Below are 18,573 nucleotides of genomic sequence, written 5' to 3' on the forward strand. Positions count from 1 at the left end.
TGTATAGTTCCGCTAGGTAGATGACAAGTTTATTATATTTGAATTTGCAACTGCAAGAATTTCCTCATACACCTTAATGCACTTCATCCGATACTCAAATTCACCTTTAAAATTAACTCCCTTTCCTAGTTGAGAAATCCGCTAATATGAGTTCTCTACTACTGACTACCGCAAGCCTTCTTTCACTGGTCAAGATAGGCATTGGATTTCGATAGCTCCACTATAAGATTAGCCTCATCAGCAATCTCGTAAATAGGGTCAAAGCCATTTGCTCACTGTGCAAGCTTGATGCTGAAGTAGGGCTCATCAAAGGCATCCTGCAGGAGAATGGCTACCTTGACCAGAATCATTCACTGTGTATCATGCAAACTCAGGAATGGGTCCAAGACCACCAGCATCAGACCTGAAAAGGGCAGGGACGACCTCAAATTATCCTGGAAGGGTAAAGTACTTCAAAACTTTGAGCAACAGGTGAAGCTAGCCTTTTCACACTGCTAATATGGAGTACCAACGAGCGGTATTTTACATTATAAAGTGCGGCCGTCGAGCCAAAAAGATGTTCTGCCCATCACACAAATGACTAATATGTTATGAGTTTCAGTGCTGCTGCAATTCCAGATATGTAGGCTGTACGTCCCAACGACTGACTGTATCAAACCACATGTCCCTTCAGCTATTCGCAATAAGCAGATTACTAGCTACACTCAACCAAGTGGTGCTTGTAAAACTCAGAACATTTAATGTTAGATGAGGTGCTCTGATTGGGTAGCACTTACTGAACAATCCTGTATGTGCTAAGAATCACACAGACAACCAATTTGCGATTCAGTCAGGCTCACAATGTATGCTTGTTAAAAGCTACATATATTCATACGAAGGGACCTGCTCATTGCAGGAAAAATGAACGTATCCAGACATGCACTTTTTTTGAATTAAATGAAATCATGGTGGACTATAGCTCACTGGTGCATTCGCCATGTCACACCTTGATCAGAGCTGACTTGCCAACCAATCAGCACCCCTTTTCTCACGTAGTATAAATTGTTGCGCCCTTTGAAATTTAGCATTCTTGCACCTGTCCAGGTGAGTGCAAGACAAAAAGCTTCAACAGCTTCTTTTTTCAACAATAATGAACTGTTCTAAAGTAGTTAAAAGTCAGATCTGTAGGGAGGGAATTTCAGAGCTTGGGGGCTAGGCAACTGAAGGCACAGCCGACAATGGCAGAGCAATTCTAATTGGGAATGCACAAGGGAGGCCAGAATTAGAGGGCTGCAGATATCCCAGAGGATCGTGGATTGGATATTAGACATAGGTAGGGGCAAGGTGATAGAGGGATTTGAAAACCAGGGTGAAAATTTTAAAATCAAGACATTGCTTGACTGGGAGCAAACATAGGTCTACGAGACAAAAACAAAAATTGCTGAAAAAACTCAGCAGGTCTGACAGCATCTGTGGAAAGGAAGAGAGTGTTAACATTGCTATAACGGAGACCTGGCTAAAGGAGGGACAAAACTGGCAGCTTAATATCCCTGGTTATAGAGTCTTCAGACATGATAGAGTAGGAGATAAAAAAGGAGAGGGGGTAGCACTAATGGTTAAAGAATCAATTCCAGTTGTGAGAAGGGATGATATACTAAATGGGTCAACAAACGAGGCTTTATGGATTGAGCTTAAAAATAAAAAAGGGACAGTCACACTACTGGGAGTATACTACAGACCCCCAAATAGTGAAAGGGAGATAGAAGAATATGTAGGCAAATTTCTGCTTGTAACAACAAGAGGGCAATAATAGTAGGAGACTTCAACTATCCTAATATCAACTGGGATTCAAACAATATAAGGGGCACTGAGGGAGAAAAATTCATGCAGTGTGTCCAGGAAAATGTTTTCAACCAATTAGTGACAAACCCAACGAGAGGAGATGCAATTCTAGACCTAGTCTTGGGGAACGAAGAAGGGCAAGTGGGTGAAGTGACAGTTGGCGACCATATCGGGGACAGTGATCATAATTCAGTTAGATTTAGCATTACCATGGAAAAGGACAGAGATAAGGCAGGAGTAAAAGTCTTGAACCGGGGGAAGGCAAATTTTTGCAGAACTGAGAAGGGACTTGGCTGAGGTGGACTGGACAGCACTGCTGGAGAATAAAACAGTAGAAAACCAGTGGGAAGCACTAAAAAGCGAGACCCTAATTGTACAAACTAGACATGTCCCCTACAAAAATAAGAGTGGTACTGCCAAATCTAGACCCCCCTGGTTGTCTAGAGGAATACAGGGGAAGATCAAACAGAAAAAGAAAGCGTACGATAGCCACAAAGAACTAAGCACTGCAGATAGCCTAGACGAATATAGGAAGTGCAGGGACAAAGTAAAAAAGGAAATAAGGAAATCAAAGAGGGCATGAAAAAAGATTAGCAGGTAAAGTTAAAGGTAACCCAAAGATGTTTTAAATTAATGCTAAAAAGTTAGTTACGGAAAAAGTGGGACCTATCAGAGATGAAGATGGAAACTCGTGTGCAGACACAGAGGCTGTGGGAAGGGTTTGGAATGAATATTTTGTCTCCGTGTTTACAAAGGAAAGGGAGGATGTAGATATAGTAGTCCAGGAGGAACATGCGAGATATTGGATGGGTTGGTCATAAAGAGAGAGGAAGTACTCGAAGGGTTGAAATCCTTGAAAGTCGATAAGTCACCAGGGCCAGATGGATTGTTTCCGAGGCTGCTGAAGGAAGTCAGGGAGGAGATAGCAGATGCTCGGAGGATGATTTTCCAATCTTCAATAGATGCAGGGGAGGTACCGGAAGACTGGAGAAATGCAAACATAGTTCCATTGTTTAAAAAGGGATCAAAGGAAATGCCAAACAATTATCGGCCAGTTACTTACATCGGTGGTGAGCAAATTAGTAGAATCAATCCTGAGAGGTGGATTAACTGTCATGTGGAAAGGCATGGACTAGTCAGGGATGGTCAGCATGGATTTGTTAAAGGAAGGTCTTGCCTCACAAATTTGATTGAATTCTTTGAGGAAGTGACAAGAAGGGTTGATGAAGGTAGTGCAGTGGATGTTGTGTACATGGATTTTAGCAAGGCATTTGGCAAGGTCCCACATGGCAGATTGGTCAGGAAAGTAAAAGCCCATGGGATTCAGGGTAATGTGGCAAACTGGATAAAAGGTTGGCTTTGTAACAGGAAACAAAGGATAATGGTCGATGGATGTCCTTGCGAATGGAAAGTTGTCTCAAGTGGTGTTCCACAGGGCTCGGTGTTGGGACTCTTGCTGTTTGTGTTATATATTTACGATTTCGACGTGGACGTGGGGGGCGCGATTGGGAAATTTGCAGATGACACAAAGATTGGCCGAGTAGTGGATAGTGTAGAAGATAGCCATAATCTCCAAAACGATACAGATGGGTTGGTGGAGTGGGCGGTAAAGTGGCAGATGGATTTTAACATAGAGAAGTATAAGGTCATACAATTAGGGAGGTCAAACAGTTACAGGGATTACACAATAAATGGGAATATACTAAGAGGGGTAGATGAAGTGAGAGATCTTGGCGTACAAGTACACAGGTCCCTGAAGGCAGCAGTTCAAGTAGACAAGGTTGTAAAGAAGGGACATGGAATGCTCTCCTTCATTGGCAGAGGTATAGAATATAAAAGTAAAGATATAATGTTGGATTTGTATAAAACACTGGTGAGGCCACAACTGGAGTATTGTGTGCAGTTCTGGTCACCACATTACAGGAAGGACTTAATAGCTCTGGAGAGAGTGCAGAGGAGGTTTACAAGAACGTTGCCACGGTTAGAAAAGTGTAGCTATGAGGAGAGATTGGATAGGTTGGGGTTATTTTCCTTAAAACAAAGAAGGCTGAGAGGTGACTTGATTGAGGTGTACAAAATTACGAGGGGAATAGATAAGAGTGGACAGGGTAAAATTGCTTCCCTTGGTGGAGAATTCTAGAACCAGGGGACATAGATTCAAGATAACTGACAGAAGGTGTAGAGGGGACACGAAGAACTTTTTTTATGCGAGGGTACTGGGTGTCTGGAATTCGCTGCCCAAGTTGGTGGTAGAGGCAGAAACTCTAAACTCTTAAAAATTACCTGGATCTGCACCTTAAATGCTGTAAGCTGCAGGGCTATGGGCCGGGTGCAGGAAGGTGGGATTAGAAAGGGCACCTGGGTGTCCTCGGGCTGGCATGGACAAGACAGGCCGAGTGGCCTCCTTCTGTGCTGTAACTTTTCTATGGTTTCGAGTCCGCATGACTCTTCATCAGAACTAAAGAGGAATAGGTCTACGAGCACAGGGCTGATCTCGGAACAGGACACGCTGAGAGTTAAGACTGGACAGAATCTTGGATGACCTCAAGATTATAAGGGATAGCATGTCGGAGACCAGCCAGGTGTGCACTGCTATAGTCCAGTTCCACAGGCAAAATCAAGAGTTTCAGCAGATGAGCAGAGACAGACTAAATCAGGAAATGTTATGGAGGTAGAAACGGGCGGTCTTAGTGATGGCACGAATTTGAAGTGGGAACCTTATCTCAGGATCAAATGTGTCACCAAGGTTGTAAACAGACTAATTTCATTTTGGGCTATTGTCGAGGAGGGGGATGGAATCAGTAGCTCAGGATAGACTTTGAAGCAGGGGACTGAAAACAATGGTTTCAGTCTTCCCAATATTTAATTGGAAAGATAGGACGACAACTTTTTACATGTACAGGGCCATTTCAGTATCGTAAATCTTTACAGGTTTATTGCCTTTCCCTGATCCGACATTCAATAAAGGAATTTAACAACCTTTAGTGCGTTTTTTTAAAAATAAGATCAGTGCACGTGTTAAAAATAAGCATTTTCCTTCCCCTTATAGGAACCAGATTGTCACAAGTGCATCATCTGAATTTCAAGTGATAATGGAATTTTAGCATTATGAAGTTTCATGTTAGATATATGAAGAAGGTTGTTTACATCATTTCTTACTGTTTCCATTCCAACTACCTCATGTCCCCACCGCTAATCCTGTGGGAAAACACTCCTTTAGGCCAAAATGACAGGCACCAGGACCAGATCTGATAGTATCTATGGATGTCAATATCCATGAATGTGAGGGAAGCAAGAGCAGAAATTGCAGAGGCACTGGCCATAATTTTCCAATCTTCCTTAGGCTTGGGTGTTACCAGAGGACTGGCAAATAATTCACCCTTGCTCAAAGAAAAAAGTGTAAAAATAAGCCCAGTAACTACAGGCTACCTGTGGCGAGGAAGGTTCTAGAAAAAACTCAGGACAAAATTCTGTCACTTGGGCAAATGCGATTTTGTTAAGGGCAAATTGTGCTCTACTAATTTGCCTCAAGATTTTTGATGAGGTAAGAGAGGGCTAGTGAGGGAATGCTGTTGATGTGGTGTACATGGACTTCCAAACAACATTTGATGAAGAGCCACACAACTGATTGACGTGTGAAGTTAGAGCTGATGGAATAAAGGGGCAGAAGCAATGTGGATGCAGAATTGGCTGAGTGACAAAACAGAGAATAGGTGTGAACAGTTATTTTTCAGACTGGAGGAAGGTTTGTAGTGGACTTCCCCAGAGGTCAGTTGGGACGCTTGCTTTTCCTGATATGTATTAATGACCTAGGCCTTGCTGTACAGTGCACAATTTCTAAATTTGAAATAGATATAAAACTTGGAAGGATTGTGAACCCTGAAGAGGATGGTGGGGAACTTCAAAAAGGGCATAGGTTCATGGAATCGGCAGACATGTGGCAGATGAAATTAAATGCAGAGAAGTGGGCAGTGCTTCATTTTGGCAGGAAGAACACAAAGGATATAAAATAAAGGCTACAGTGCAAAAAGGGGGTGCAGGAACAGAGGGGTTTGGGGTATACGCCCACAAATCATTGAAGGTGGCAGTGCAGGTTGAAAGCATGGAGAGCAGACTTTATCAATAGCAGCATAGAGTACAAAAGCAGCAATGACAAAATGAGGAAAAGCTTTTTCATGCAGCGAGTGGTTAGGATCTGGAACGCACTGCCAGGGAGGGGGAGCGAGTGTGGTGTAGACATGTTCAATCGCAGTGTTCAAAAGGGAATGGTATTATTATCAAAAAAGCAAAAATGTGCAGGGATATGGTGAGTAGGTAGGGGGAGTAGCTCTAGGTGACATGCTCCTTTACAGGGCCTGCATAGACACACTGGGCCGAATGATCTCCACTTATACTGTAACATTTTCGGATTCTACAATTCCATGACTAGTTTATTCTACTGGCATCTCTTCCAAGTCTCCCTATGTTTACCTTGTGTCATTTTGTGTATGCTCATACGCCTATAACATATTTTTAAAAAGCATATGTTTAATGTGCTACAATTAATGGTATGGAATGTAATTTGCAATGGGCCTGTCCAATTGCATAACCAACCAACCATTTTTTAAACCTTTTGCAATCTCCACTGCTCTCCTATTTATTTCCCTACCAGGAGCAAATGACCAGTTCATAAATAGCTTCAGTACCCTAGTCACTCACTGATAAATTAGAAAGAGGCCCAAACACTGAGCTTCATGGGTTTTGGCCATGCTGTCACAAACACAGCTCCAACAACACAAGAATTTTGACATTCAGGACAAATTAGTCCACTTGATTGGTACCCCAGCCACCATCTTCAACATCCACTCCCTCTACCACCGACCACTAGCAGCAGTGTGTACCATCTACAAGATGCACTGCAGCAACTCAAGGTTCCTTAGACAGCACCTCCCAAATCCACGGCCACTACCATCTAGAAGGGAGAAGGGCAGCAGATAGATGGGAACACCACTATCTGGAAGTTCCCCTCCAAGCCACCCACCATCCTGACTTGGAAATATATCGCCATTCCTTCAGTGTCTCTGGGTCAAAATCCTAGAACTCCCTTCCTAACAGCACTGTGGGTGTACCTACACCACATGGACTGCAGCGGTTCAAGGCGGCAGCTCACCAACATCTTAAGGGCAATAAATGTTGGCCTCGCCAGCAACACCCATATTCCAAGAAAGAGTAAAAAAAGGATCTAGTTGAATAGTGGAGCAGCTCAAGGGACCAAATGGCCTGCTCCTATTTACCTATAATAGTCAAAGCAATAGCCTCCCAGTCTCACATTCTGACTTGGCCATATAAAACTATGTTAAAAGTTGGAATGCCCTGCCTAATATCGTCATGGAGGTGACATAAACAAAAGGCCACTGCAGGAAACAAAGTGTTTTCTCAAGGTAACTAAAGATGGCAATAAATGCAGCCTTGTCAATGTCTCCCATATGCTAGAACTCCAAACATGGACTGCCACTTGCAGGATCAGCTGGCACAAGAGCAAATATATTGCGTCAGAGAGTCATTAATGGCACAGAAGGAAGCCATTCAGCAAAGATTGCATGTCAGCTCTCCATGGAACAAACCCGTCAATCCTACTTCCTCCTTTTATCCTCGTAGACCTGCAAGTTTTATTTTCCTCAAGTGCCTATCCACTTTGTCTTTTGAAATCACTAATCATCTCTGCTTCCTTGTAAGCGGCAAGTTCCAGATGAACATTAAGAACCAAATTTGCAACAAATCTCGATAGAATCGCATGCACCAGTGTCAAAAATCATACATGAACAGCTGTAACAAAGTAGAAAGCAAGCAGCAAATAGCAAAAAGCTTTCAAATAAAAAGTCCTTTGCAAATGGATGTATAAGCAAAGATCATCTAATCCATACTGCTTGTCCTATAGCATCTGAGCCCAAAACTCCAAAGTGACTCAAAAAAGACCTACATCCAATCCTCGAGACAGCCCCACCCCCTCCATGGTTATTTCTTCCAACCAATAAGGGCATAACTTTAGTTGCAAATAAAGGTTCAACAACTGGACCCAAGATAAAGCAGCCATCTAAAGTTAGAATTAAAACTGAATGGGAAAGTGTCACTGTGTTCAGCAGCACAAACTACACTGAGAAGCATTAAAAAATACATATCTTCTGTCCTCAGTGAAACCACCACACGTACTTGGGAAGTTCAACAGGAGCAGCTTTAAAGGCCGAGTTTTTCGGAGCTCAGTTAGTGAAATAGAATGTACCTAGTTCCTTTGGTGAACAGCCTGAAGTCATTCATGCTAGAATTCTCCCTCAGTGGGTGTATTTAAACAAAATTTAACTTGCACCAACAACTCAAGGCCTAATTTTAGCAGACATTTAGATTAAACGCAGATTTTTTCAAATAGAATACAAACTAAGCAAGGGACAAAATTCTGTAGCATTCAGTTCAAAACTGAATGAGATTAGCAGCCAAAAGAGCAAGGAATTATTCAGAATTGAGAAAAAGATTTACATGAGAAGTACAAGGACAGTTGATGCACTACACAATTTCCAATATGATGACATACTTGCACCTCAAGTGACATTATACAAAAATTTCCATCAATCAGGACAAAATTACTGATCAATAAACTCTTCACATCCATCAAGGCTGAAGTTACAGTCACTGCCACAAAGGTGGTCATTCAGTCCTTCGAGTCCATGTAGACTCTCTATCAAGCAAGCCAGTCAGCCCCATTCCCCCACTCTATCCTTGCACCCCTATAAGGTTATTGCCCTTTGAAATCATCGATTGTCTCCGTTACCACCAGCCTAGAGATGTCATGAGCAAAAGGACAAAGGGGTGTTTGTTAATGGTGGTGGTACTGGTTAAAGGAGGTGCTGATGGTGGCATTAAGGTAATAAAGCATAATGTGACAATAGCAGGACAAGGGTAAACACTCTGGAAAGAGCAACATGAACAAGTGACAGCCCTAAACAAAAACAAAAATTCCTGGAAAAACTCAGGTCTGGCAGCATCTGCAGAGAGGAACACAGTTAGCGTTTCGAGTCCGAATGACCCTTCAACAGAACTAAGTAAAAATAGAAGAGAGGCAAAATATAATCTGGTTTAGTGGGGGGGGGGGGGGGGACTCTACTTGTCCCACCCGCCTTAAACCAGCTTCTATTTTACCTTTCTTCTATTTTTACTTAGTTCTGTTGAAGGGTCATTCAGACTCGAAACGTTAACTGTGTTCCTCTCTGCAGATGCTGCCAGACCTGAGTTTCCAGGTATTTTTGTTTTTGTTTTGAATTTCCAGCATCCGCAGTTTTTTGTTTTTATCTAAGTGACAGCCCTAATTGTGGGGTGGGGAGGTGGTGGTGAGGGTGAGGAGAGAGGGGGAGGGGACGGTGGTTGGGGAAAAAAGATCGAAAATAGGATAAAAGGTTGGGGAAGAAAGATCGAAAGTAGGATAAAAGATTGGGGGAAAAAATTGAAAATAGGATAAAAGGTGGGGATAAAACAATGAATAAAAGTAAAAATAAGTGGATAACAAATAAAAATTGAAAAATAAAAATGAATATTGAAAAAGGGGGATTAAAAAGGCGTGAGTATAGAGGAGAGAGTTCCACATCTAAATTTGTTGAACTCAATGTTAAGTCCGGAAATCTGTAAAGTGCCTAATGGGAAGATGAAGTGCTGTACCTCCATTGGGCTTCATTGGAACATTGCAGCAGGCCAAGGACGGACATGTGGGCACGAAAGCAGGATGGTGTGTTGAAATGGTAAAGAACAGGGAGGTCTGGGTCATGCTTGCAGACAGACCAAAGGTGTTCCACAAAGCAGTCCCCCAGTCTGCGTTTGGTCTCTCCAATGTAGAGGAAACCGCATTGGGAGTAGCGAATGCAGTAGACCAAATTGAAGGAGGTGCAAGTGAAGCACTGCTTCACCTGAAAGGGGTGTTTGAGCCTTTGGACAGTGAGGAGGGAGGAGGTAATGGGGCAGGTGTATATCAATGGGAAGAGGATAACCAGGGAAAGAGTAGGGCCCATAATGGACCAATCTATGGGTGGAGCCAAAGCACATCACTAGAGTGCTGAATGAATACTTCACGTACGTCTTCACCTAAGAGAATGAGGATGAAGGTATCGAACTCAGGGAGAGAGAGACTGCGAGGTTCTTGAACAAATTGATATAGGGACTGACAAGGTATTGGAGGTGTTGGCAGGCTTAAAAGTGGACAAATCTCCAGGTCCAGATGATTTGTGTCCCAGACTGCTTAGGGAGACAAGGGAGGAGATCGCAGGGGCTCTGGCCCAAATTTTTAATTCCTCTCTGGCCACAGGGGAGGTGCCAGAGGCTGGAGAACAGCTAATGTGGTTCAGCTATTTAAGAAGGGTTGTAGAGATAAGCCAGGGAACTACAGGCCAGTGAGACTCACGTTAATGGTAGGGAAACTATTGGAGAAAATTCTGAAGGGGAGAATCTATCTCCACTTGGAGAGGCAAGGTTTGATCAGGGATAGTTGGCATGGCTTTGTCAGAGGGAGGTCATGCCTAACAAATTTGATTGAATTTTTTTGAGGAAGTGACCAGATGTGTAGATAAGGGTAGTGCAGTTAATGTAGTTTATATGGATTTCAGCAAAGCCTTTGACAAGGTCCCACGTTGGAGACTTATAAAGAAGGCAAATGCACATGGGATACAGGGTAATTTGATAAGGTGGATTCAAAATTGGCTTAGCTGTAGGAGGCAGAGGGTGATGACAGAAGGATGCTTTAGTGATTGGAAATCAGTGTCCAGTGTCGTACCACAGGGATCTGTGCTGGGTCCCCTATTATTTGTCATTTATATAAACAACATAGATGACTAGGTGGGGGGTAGGATTAGTAAGTTTGCAGATGACACAAAGATTTGCCAGGTGATTAACAATGAGGTTGTGTGTCTTGGGCTACAGGAAGATATAGACGGGATGGTCAAATGGGCAGATGGAATTTAACCCTGAAAAGTGAGAGGTGATACACTTTGGAAGGAGTAATTTGACGAGGAACAGCATGGCACTAGGAAGTTCTGAGGAACAAAGGGCCCTCGGCGTGTGTGCCCATAGATCTCTGAAGGCGGAGGGGCATGTTAGTGGGGTGGTGAAAAAGGCATATGGGACACTTGCCTTTATCAATTAAGGCATAGATTACAAAAGTAGGGAGATCATGTTGGAGTTGTATAGAACCTTGGTGAGGCCACAGCTGGAGTACTGTGTGCAGTTCTGGTCGCCACATTATAGGAAGAATGTGATTGCACTGGAGAGGGTGCAGAGGAGATTCACCAGGATGTTTCTGGGATGAAACATTTAAGTTCTGGAGAGAGGTTGGATAGACTTGGGTTGTTTTCGCTGGAGCAGAGAAGACTGAGTGGTGACCTGATCGAGGCGTACAAGATTATGAGGGGAATGGACAGGGTTGATGAGGAGCAGCTGTTCCCCTTAGTTGAAGTCACAAGGGGAATAAGTTCAAGGTGAGGGGCAGGAGGTTTAGGGGGGATGTGAGGAAAAACTTTTTTACCCAGAGGGTGATGACAGTCTGGAATGTGCTGCCTTGGAGGGTGGTAGAGGCAGGTTGCTTCACATCTTTTAAGAAGTACCTGGATAAGCACTTGGCACGTCATAACATTCAAGGCTATGGGCCAAGTGCTGGTAAATGGGATTAGGTAGGTAGGTCAGGTGTTTCTCACATGTCAGTGCAGACTCGATGGGCCGAAGGGCCTCTTCTGCACTGTGATTCTGATTCTGCGATTGCATGGGAAGGTGGTGTGGGAAGGGGATGAGGTGTTGGGGGTGATGGAGGAGTGGACCAGGGTGTCCTGGAGGGAATGGTCCCTACAGAATGCCAACAGGGGCGGGTGAATAGAAGATTTTTGATGGTGGCATCATGCTGGAGTTGGTGGAAATGGCGGAGGATGATCCTTTGAATGTGGAGGCTGGTGGAGTGAAACAATGAGGACAAGGGGGACCCTATCATGGTTCTGGGAGGGAGGGGAAGGTGTGAGGGCAGAGGTGCAGGGGATGGGTCGGACATGGTTGAGGGCCCTGTCAACCACAGTGGGTGGGAAACCTCTTAAGGAAGAAGGAAGACGTCAGAAGTGCCGTTTTGGAAAGTGGCATCATCGGAACAGATGAGACGGAGGCAAAGAAACTGAGAGAATGGGATGGAGTCCTTACAGGAAGCGGGGTGTGAGGAGCTGTGGGAGCCGGCGGGCTTAGACTGTACACCAATATTCATTATATCTCCAGAAATTGTAACAGAGGGGTCAGGGAAGGGAAGTGTCGGAGATGGACCATGTGAAGGTGCTGGAAGGGTGGAAATTGGAAGCAAAATTGATTAATTTTTCCAGGCCCAGGCGAGAGCATGAAGCAGCACCGAAACAGACATCGATGTGCTGAAAAAAAAAAGTTGTTGGGGAGGGCTCGAGTAGGACTGGAACAAGGAATGTTCCACATACCCAATAAAAAGAGAGGCATAACTGGGGCCCATGCGGGTACCCATAGCCACACCTTTTATTTGGAGTAAGTGAGAGGAGTTTAAGGAGAAATTGTTCAGTGAGTGAACAAGTTCAGCCAGACAGAGAGTGATGGTGGATGGGGATTGTTTGGGCCTCTGTTCAAGGAAGAAGCAGAGAGCCCACAGGCCATCCTGGTAGGGGATGGAGGTGTAGAGGAATTGGACATCCATGGTGAAGAGGTGGCAGTTAGGGCCAGGGAACTGGAAATTATTGATATGACCTAGAGCATCAGAGGAATTGCGATGTAGGTGGGAAGAGACTGGACAGAGGAGAGAATGGAGTCAAGATAGGAAGAAATGAGTTTTGTTGGGCAGAAACAGGCTGACACAATCGGTCTACCAGGACAGTCCTGTTTGTGGATTTTGGGGAGGAGGTAGAAGCGGGCTGTCCAAGGCTGGGAGACTATGAGGTTGGAAGCTGTGGAGGGAAGATTTCCAGAGATGAGGTTAGTGACAATCCTGGAAACAATGGCTAGGGGGAGGTAGGAACAAGTGTCTGAGAGTTGGCGCTCAGCCTCTGCGAGGTAGAGATCAGTATGCCAGATGAGATAGAGGTCAGTACACCGGACAACAACAGCACCTCCCTTGCCGGCAGGTTTGATAACAGTCAGGGATGGACCTGAGAGAACGGGGTGCGGCAAGTTCAGAAGCAGACAGGTTAGAGTGGGTGAGAGGAACCTTTAGCCAGTACCACTGCCATTAAGACCCCTTTGTCCTTTTGTTTATGACATCTTTGTCAATCTCTCCTTTGCCTCCACCTATCGCTGGCCTTCTATCCAGCTTCACTTGCTCCACCCCCCGCCTCTTAAATGGTATAAATTTCATCACATTTTTACTTCTCTTTAGCTCTGAAGGATCATATGGATTCAAAACGTTAACTGTTTTTCTCTCCACAGATACTGTTAGACCTGCTGAGTTTTTCCAGCATTTTCTATTTTTGTTTCAGATTTCCAGCATCCGCAGTATTTTGCTTTTATAATCTTGTACTGCTGTAATTTAAATCCTCAACCTCATCTGCTCCCTGGAGAACAAAGTATTCCACTTAGGAGCTTTTGTGAATTATTCACATCATTCAGTCCATCAAAGCAGATTTTAAATTTTATAGTAGAAAAGCCGGCAATTGTCAGATATTTTTGAAACTCTGAAACTGCAGAGCTCACTTAAGCTGAATTCACTGAACCCAAGCATAACAATATCTAATGTTTGCTTCCCTGTGTGGGATTCTCAAACTTGTGCTTCTTTAGTACATATATTAACTATGATCAATGCCACAAAACATTAAAGACCAAAAATTACTATTTAAGTGCACTCTGCTGTCAGGCACTCACTTGTTTAGGTCGGCCATCTTCTTAAGGATGAAATATACCTGGGGAAGCAAAAAAACGTAGTTTAAAGAAAATATAGCATTATCGTGCTTTACAAAAAACTTCCATCGTGCTCAACAGGAAATTAAATTCTAACACTTCTAACTGAAAAAGTGCCAAAATTCCTGCAACTTTTTTTAAATGACTAAATTCAAATGGTTTGTATAAAAGTGACTAAATATAAATAGATTGTACAATGAATAACCTAATTGCACACAACTGTCAAGACACTCATTCCTATATCTTCACATGCAGAGACATTACAAATTGAGGCAAATAAAAGTGGATGTGGAACAGGATGGCAAAAATGGAGGCAATTAGCATGGGCAACAAACTCATTTTAACAACATCTGTAACTACCTGCTTGACATAGTCTACTCATTTTACAGTGCCAGCCGTGGCTCAGTTGGTAGCACAAACTCAAACTTGGAACCTTGTGCTTCAGGGGCAAGTCCCACTCCAGGGCTTGAGTACAAAAGTCAAGGCTGACACTCCAATGCAGTACTGAGGGAATACTGCACTGTTAGAGATGCCTTCTTCAGAAGAGGAGAAAGAATCAAACTCAAAAAGTTAACTCTGTTTCTCTCCACAGATGCTGCCAGACCTGCAGAGACTTTTTGCCAGCATTTTCTGTCTTTATTTCAGATTTCCAGCATCCATAGTATTTTGCTTTTATCATAAAAACAGATTTGGTCATCGTCACATTGCCATTTGTGGGAGGGAGTTCAGAGCACAAATTGGCTGCTCCATTTCCTACATTGCAACAGTGACTGTACTTCAAAGTACTTGATGGCTATAAAGTGTTGAGGCGTCCAGTGGTCGTGAAAAGCACCACATAAATGCAAGTCTTTCTTGTTACAGCCAATAACATTGCTTTCTGACATCAATCCTAATTCCATCCCCCACCAACCTTTGCTGGACACAAGGTGCACCAGTACTTCAATAATTTATTGTTTACTAACAAAGTCAGAGAAAATGACTACACAGTGGCCTTGAGCTGAATAGCCTAAACCTGTTTCCATGTTGCAGGGCATTAATGCATCAGTGCACTGCGCCACAAAAACATGCACTTGGACCAAGCAGAAAGTTTCTCACATACAATAAACTGGGTCAGTAGCTAGAGTATAGAAGCTAAGCATGTTGGTAGAGGAGGATACAGGTACATGCACTGTACTCGCCTGGTCAGTGAAACTCGAGATATCACTCCACACAAGTGCCACGCAATGACCACCTCCAATACAAGAACCTAATTATGTCTCCTGACATTCAATGACATTACCATCACTGAATCCCTAACCAAACACCCTGGATGTCACCGATGACCAGAAACTGAACTGCACAAGCCACATAAATACTGTGGCTACAAGAGCAGCTGCGAATTCTGTGACAAGTAACTCATATCCTAGCTCCTTAAAACCTGTTCACCATCTACCATCTAGAAGGCAAGTCAGGAGTATAATGGAATACTCTCCACTTGCTTGGATGAGTGAGGCTCCACCAAGAGTCAAGAATCATAGAATGGATACAGCTCCAACACCACAATGCTCATCACCATCCAGGACAAAGCAGCTCACTTGCTTTGCACCCCTTCCACCATACTACTGTTATGTGTAGAGGGAGTATGTACCATCTACAAAATACACTGCAGCAACTTGCCGAGACTCCACCACCACCTTCCAAATTGCGACCTCTACCACGTAAGGGCAGAAGGCACATGGGAACACCACCACCTGCAAGCTCCCTGCCAAGTCACATACCATCCTGGTCTGGAAAAAAAAAAATCACTCCTTCACTGTCACTGAAATTCTGAAGCCTACATACATATGGGCTGCCATGATTCAAGAAGCCAACACAACCCCACCATCTTCTCAACTGACATTCACATTCCATGAATACATATAAAAGACTTTCTCCGCCACCCCCCCCCAATCCAAATTTACTTCCACTTAACTCTTAACATGTAATCCATTAGGTGAAATATGGATGTTTTAATATCCACAATTAACTGTAGCTGCTTCATTCATGATCAAAAATATTAACTTATAATCTCGCTCATAAACTTGATGACAAAAGATTCAGCTATTTATCAAGAATATTAATTGTGAACTTTGTCTTTCCAATTTACTGGGAGTCATTCGTTATTCTATTAGTAGACAAGCTAGCATTATGAGCAGGTTTTTGGTTGTCTTAAATGAATTGCTCTTTGCTCCATTAACAAAGTAACTTTTCTATACCATTTTAATTCCCAACTTACTATATTTCTCCCTTCCTGATCAACCCAGCTGCTTATTGCACAATAAACTCAACAAGCTGCAAGGTCAACTAACAGATAGCCTGAGAATTTCTGATGCTTCTCTAACTGCTACTTGGACATTTATATTAATTTGTGCCAGTTAAGTAACTGTTGCTACTCTAGCTGGCCTGGAAGTTTTCACTCCTAATACATGCCTTGCAGCAAATCTAATGCTGCACTGCAACCCTAACTTTCTATTGCACCTGTGTCTAGATCAGTCTCAAGCAATTGATTAACTCAGCACATTGCTATCACAATCTCAGAATCGCAGTGCAAGAGGCCCTTCGGCCCATCGTGAGAAACACCTGACCTACCTACCTAATCCCATTTACCAGCACTTGACCCATAGCCTTGAATGTTATGACGTGCCAAGTGCTCATCCAGGTACTTTTTAAAGGATGTGAGGCAACCCGCCTCCACCACCCTCCCAGGCAGTGCATTCCAGACCGTCACCACCCTCTGGGTAAAGAAGTTTTTCCTCATATCCCCCCTAAACCTCCTGCACCTCACCTTGAACTTGTGTCCCCTTGTGACTGACCCTTCAACTAAGAGGAACACCTACTCCCTATCCACCCTGTCCATGCTCCTCAATCTTGTACACCTCGATCAATCTTTCCTCACTCCACAGAACAGTTACATTCTCTCATTTCTGCATTCCAATACAACCTCAAGTCCTGAACGATATTTCTCCAGGCAACCTCAACACATGTACCTCAGAAAATGGTAGTTTTCATGCATCTCTCTTCAATGACTTTGCAGCCCATTTTTATGGACATTTGTTCTGCATCTAATTACAACGTCAATTCCCTAGCATCACAACTTCCCTAAAAGGTTGGAACAGTTGCTTTTAAATTGCATATCACCTAGAAAGTTCTGCCTAATCCAAGCTCATCAGTAGTTTCTTTGAATAGCCAGCTCACTGGTGATCTGGTCACCTAGGTTACCCAGCTCTGGAATTTTTCCTTTGAACACTGGGGAGTCATCATTTGCACAGCTCCAAGGCCACTAAACTGACAGGCAGGATCTGCCATCACGCACTTCTGAAGATATTACTTTGAACCCAAACTTAAAACCACTAAATCTCTATCTCCTCCATGCTGTTCAATGAAAAATGAAAGTTGCTGTAGCCCCAGAGGACCATAGGCTGCTCTCTCATTAGAGGCATGACTGGTGGTGAGTTTAACCTGAGGGTCACCACACCTCAGGTGAGGGCGAGGTTGAGAAGGCAGGGCCTTCATGGGTGACCTCAGCCGGTACAGAAATTGAACCTGCACCATTGGAGTCACTCTGCATCTAAAAGGGCAATAAAACATCTACCAATTCATGAGATTTTTTGTGAAGTTGAACAGCTCAAACCTCATTTAGATCTTTATTCTATCCATCCTCGACATCAAAACCCCTATCACCTTCTCACTGCTGAAGCACCCTCCAAATCCTCAGCTCCCTTTCTTCGGCCCAAACTCTTCCTTGTCTGCTATATCATATGCATTGGAGATGCCGTCTTTTAGATGAGGCGTTAAAGTAAGTACCCGGATGTCCTCAAGGTCTTATGTAACTATTCGAGCAAGAGTTCACATTCTTCAAAGCCCTGGCTGACATTTCCCTCTCCATCACTAAAAAGAGATCTGAAACACCACATGGACTGCAGCAGTTCAAGAAGAAAAGTCACCATCACCTTCTCAAGGGCAATTAGGGAAGGGCAAAAAATGCTGGCCTAGCCAGCGACACCCACATTCCACAAATGAAATAAAAAATTCATTCCATTAACCATACAGGCTAGTACCACCGTGAATCTTTTCACACTTTATTCTTTCATGAGATGTGGACGTCACGGCAAGGACATGAAAACAAAACCCATCTGGCTCATAAACAATGACTGAGGCTACCTTTATGTTTCAGATTTGTTTGAATTTATATTCCATCAGCTGCCGTGGTGTATATAACACATACACACACACACTGCATTTCTGGTGGTGATGTTCTGTGGTTTTCACACCTTTCCACTGCACAGTTCAGTTGCTCAGCATATCATTCATGTTGCTGGTGTAACATAAGCACTTGTGTTTTTGCTGCTGAAAATTGGTCATTTTGGCAGAGAGTGATCTTGGTCTCCTGCCACAACACTAGGCATTTCTGTTCCATAAAACAGCTACACCAACAAGCTATTGCTCTTAAATGTTTGTTGGACTTGGGAGTTCGATTTGGCCCACTTAAGTTCATATATACGCAATGCATTTCTGATGATGTAAACATTCTGACGATTCGAGGACCCATTCCAAAACATGCTTCTCAATATCAGGCCAGTTGTTGGTCTCTGTTCTCATGACACATCTGGTCTTGGGCATCAGCTTAGGGCAGATTCCTCTTCCTTACATATTCCACTAACCCCGAATTCCCTTGCTGCAGCAGTTGTTGGGCGAGATAACAAATGTTATGACTTTTAGCTTGAAGCCATCTTCGTACTTCATTTTTTTTGCAGGAAGAACTGTTTGTTCTGTCACCATGTGTAGTCTGCCCTTTGTTTTAAACTCCCATGCATCTTCTTGACATCATTGCCTATATCA

General features: G+C 43.5%; 1 protein-coding gene across 1 annotated transcript in view; it reads right to left on the reverse strand.

Moving 5' to 3' along the window:
- nap1l1 (nucleosome assembly protein 1-like 1) overlaps positions 1–13,786 on the reverse strand; it is a gene marked incomplete at its 3' end in the record, with an annotated part of 70,322 nt that extends 56,536 nt beyond the window's left edge. The window contains exon 1 of the mRNA XM_078536589.1: positions 13,681–13,786. Coding sequence (XP_078392715.1) covers positions 13,681–13,697 — 17 coding nt within the window. The remainder of the gene's footprint in view (positions 1–13,680) is intronic.
- Positions 13,787–18,573: the final 4,787 nt, after the last annotated feature.

Source organism: Cetorhinus maximus, unplaced genomic scaffold, assembly GCF_964194155.1.
Source record: "Cetorhinus maximus unplaced genomic scaffold, sCetMax3.hap1.1 HAP1_SCAFFOLD_1338, whole genome shotgun sequence".
Lineage (NCBI taxonomy): Eukaryota > Metazoa > Chordata > Chondrichthyes > Lamniformes > Cetorhinidae > Cetorhinus > Cetorhinus maximus.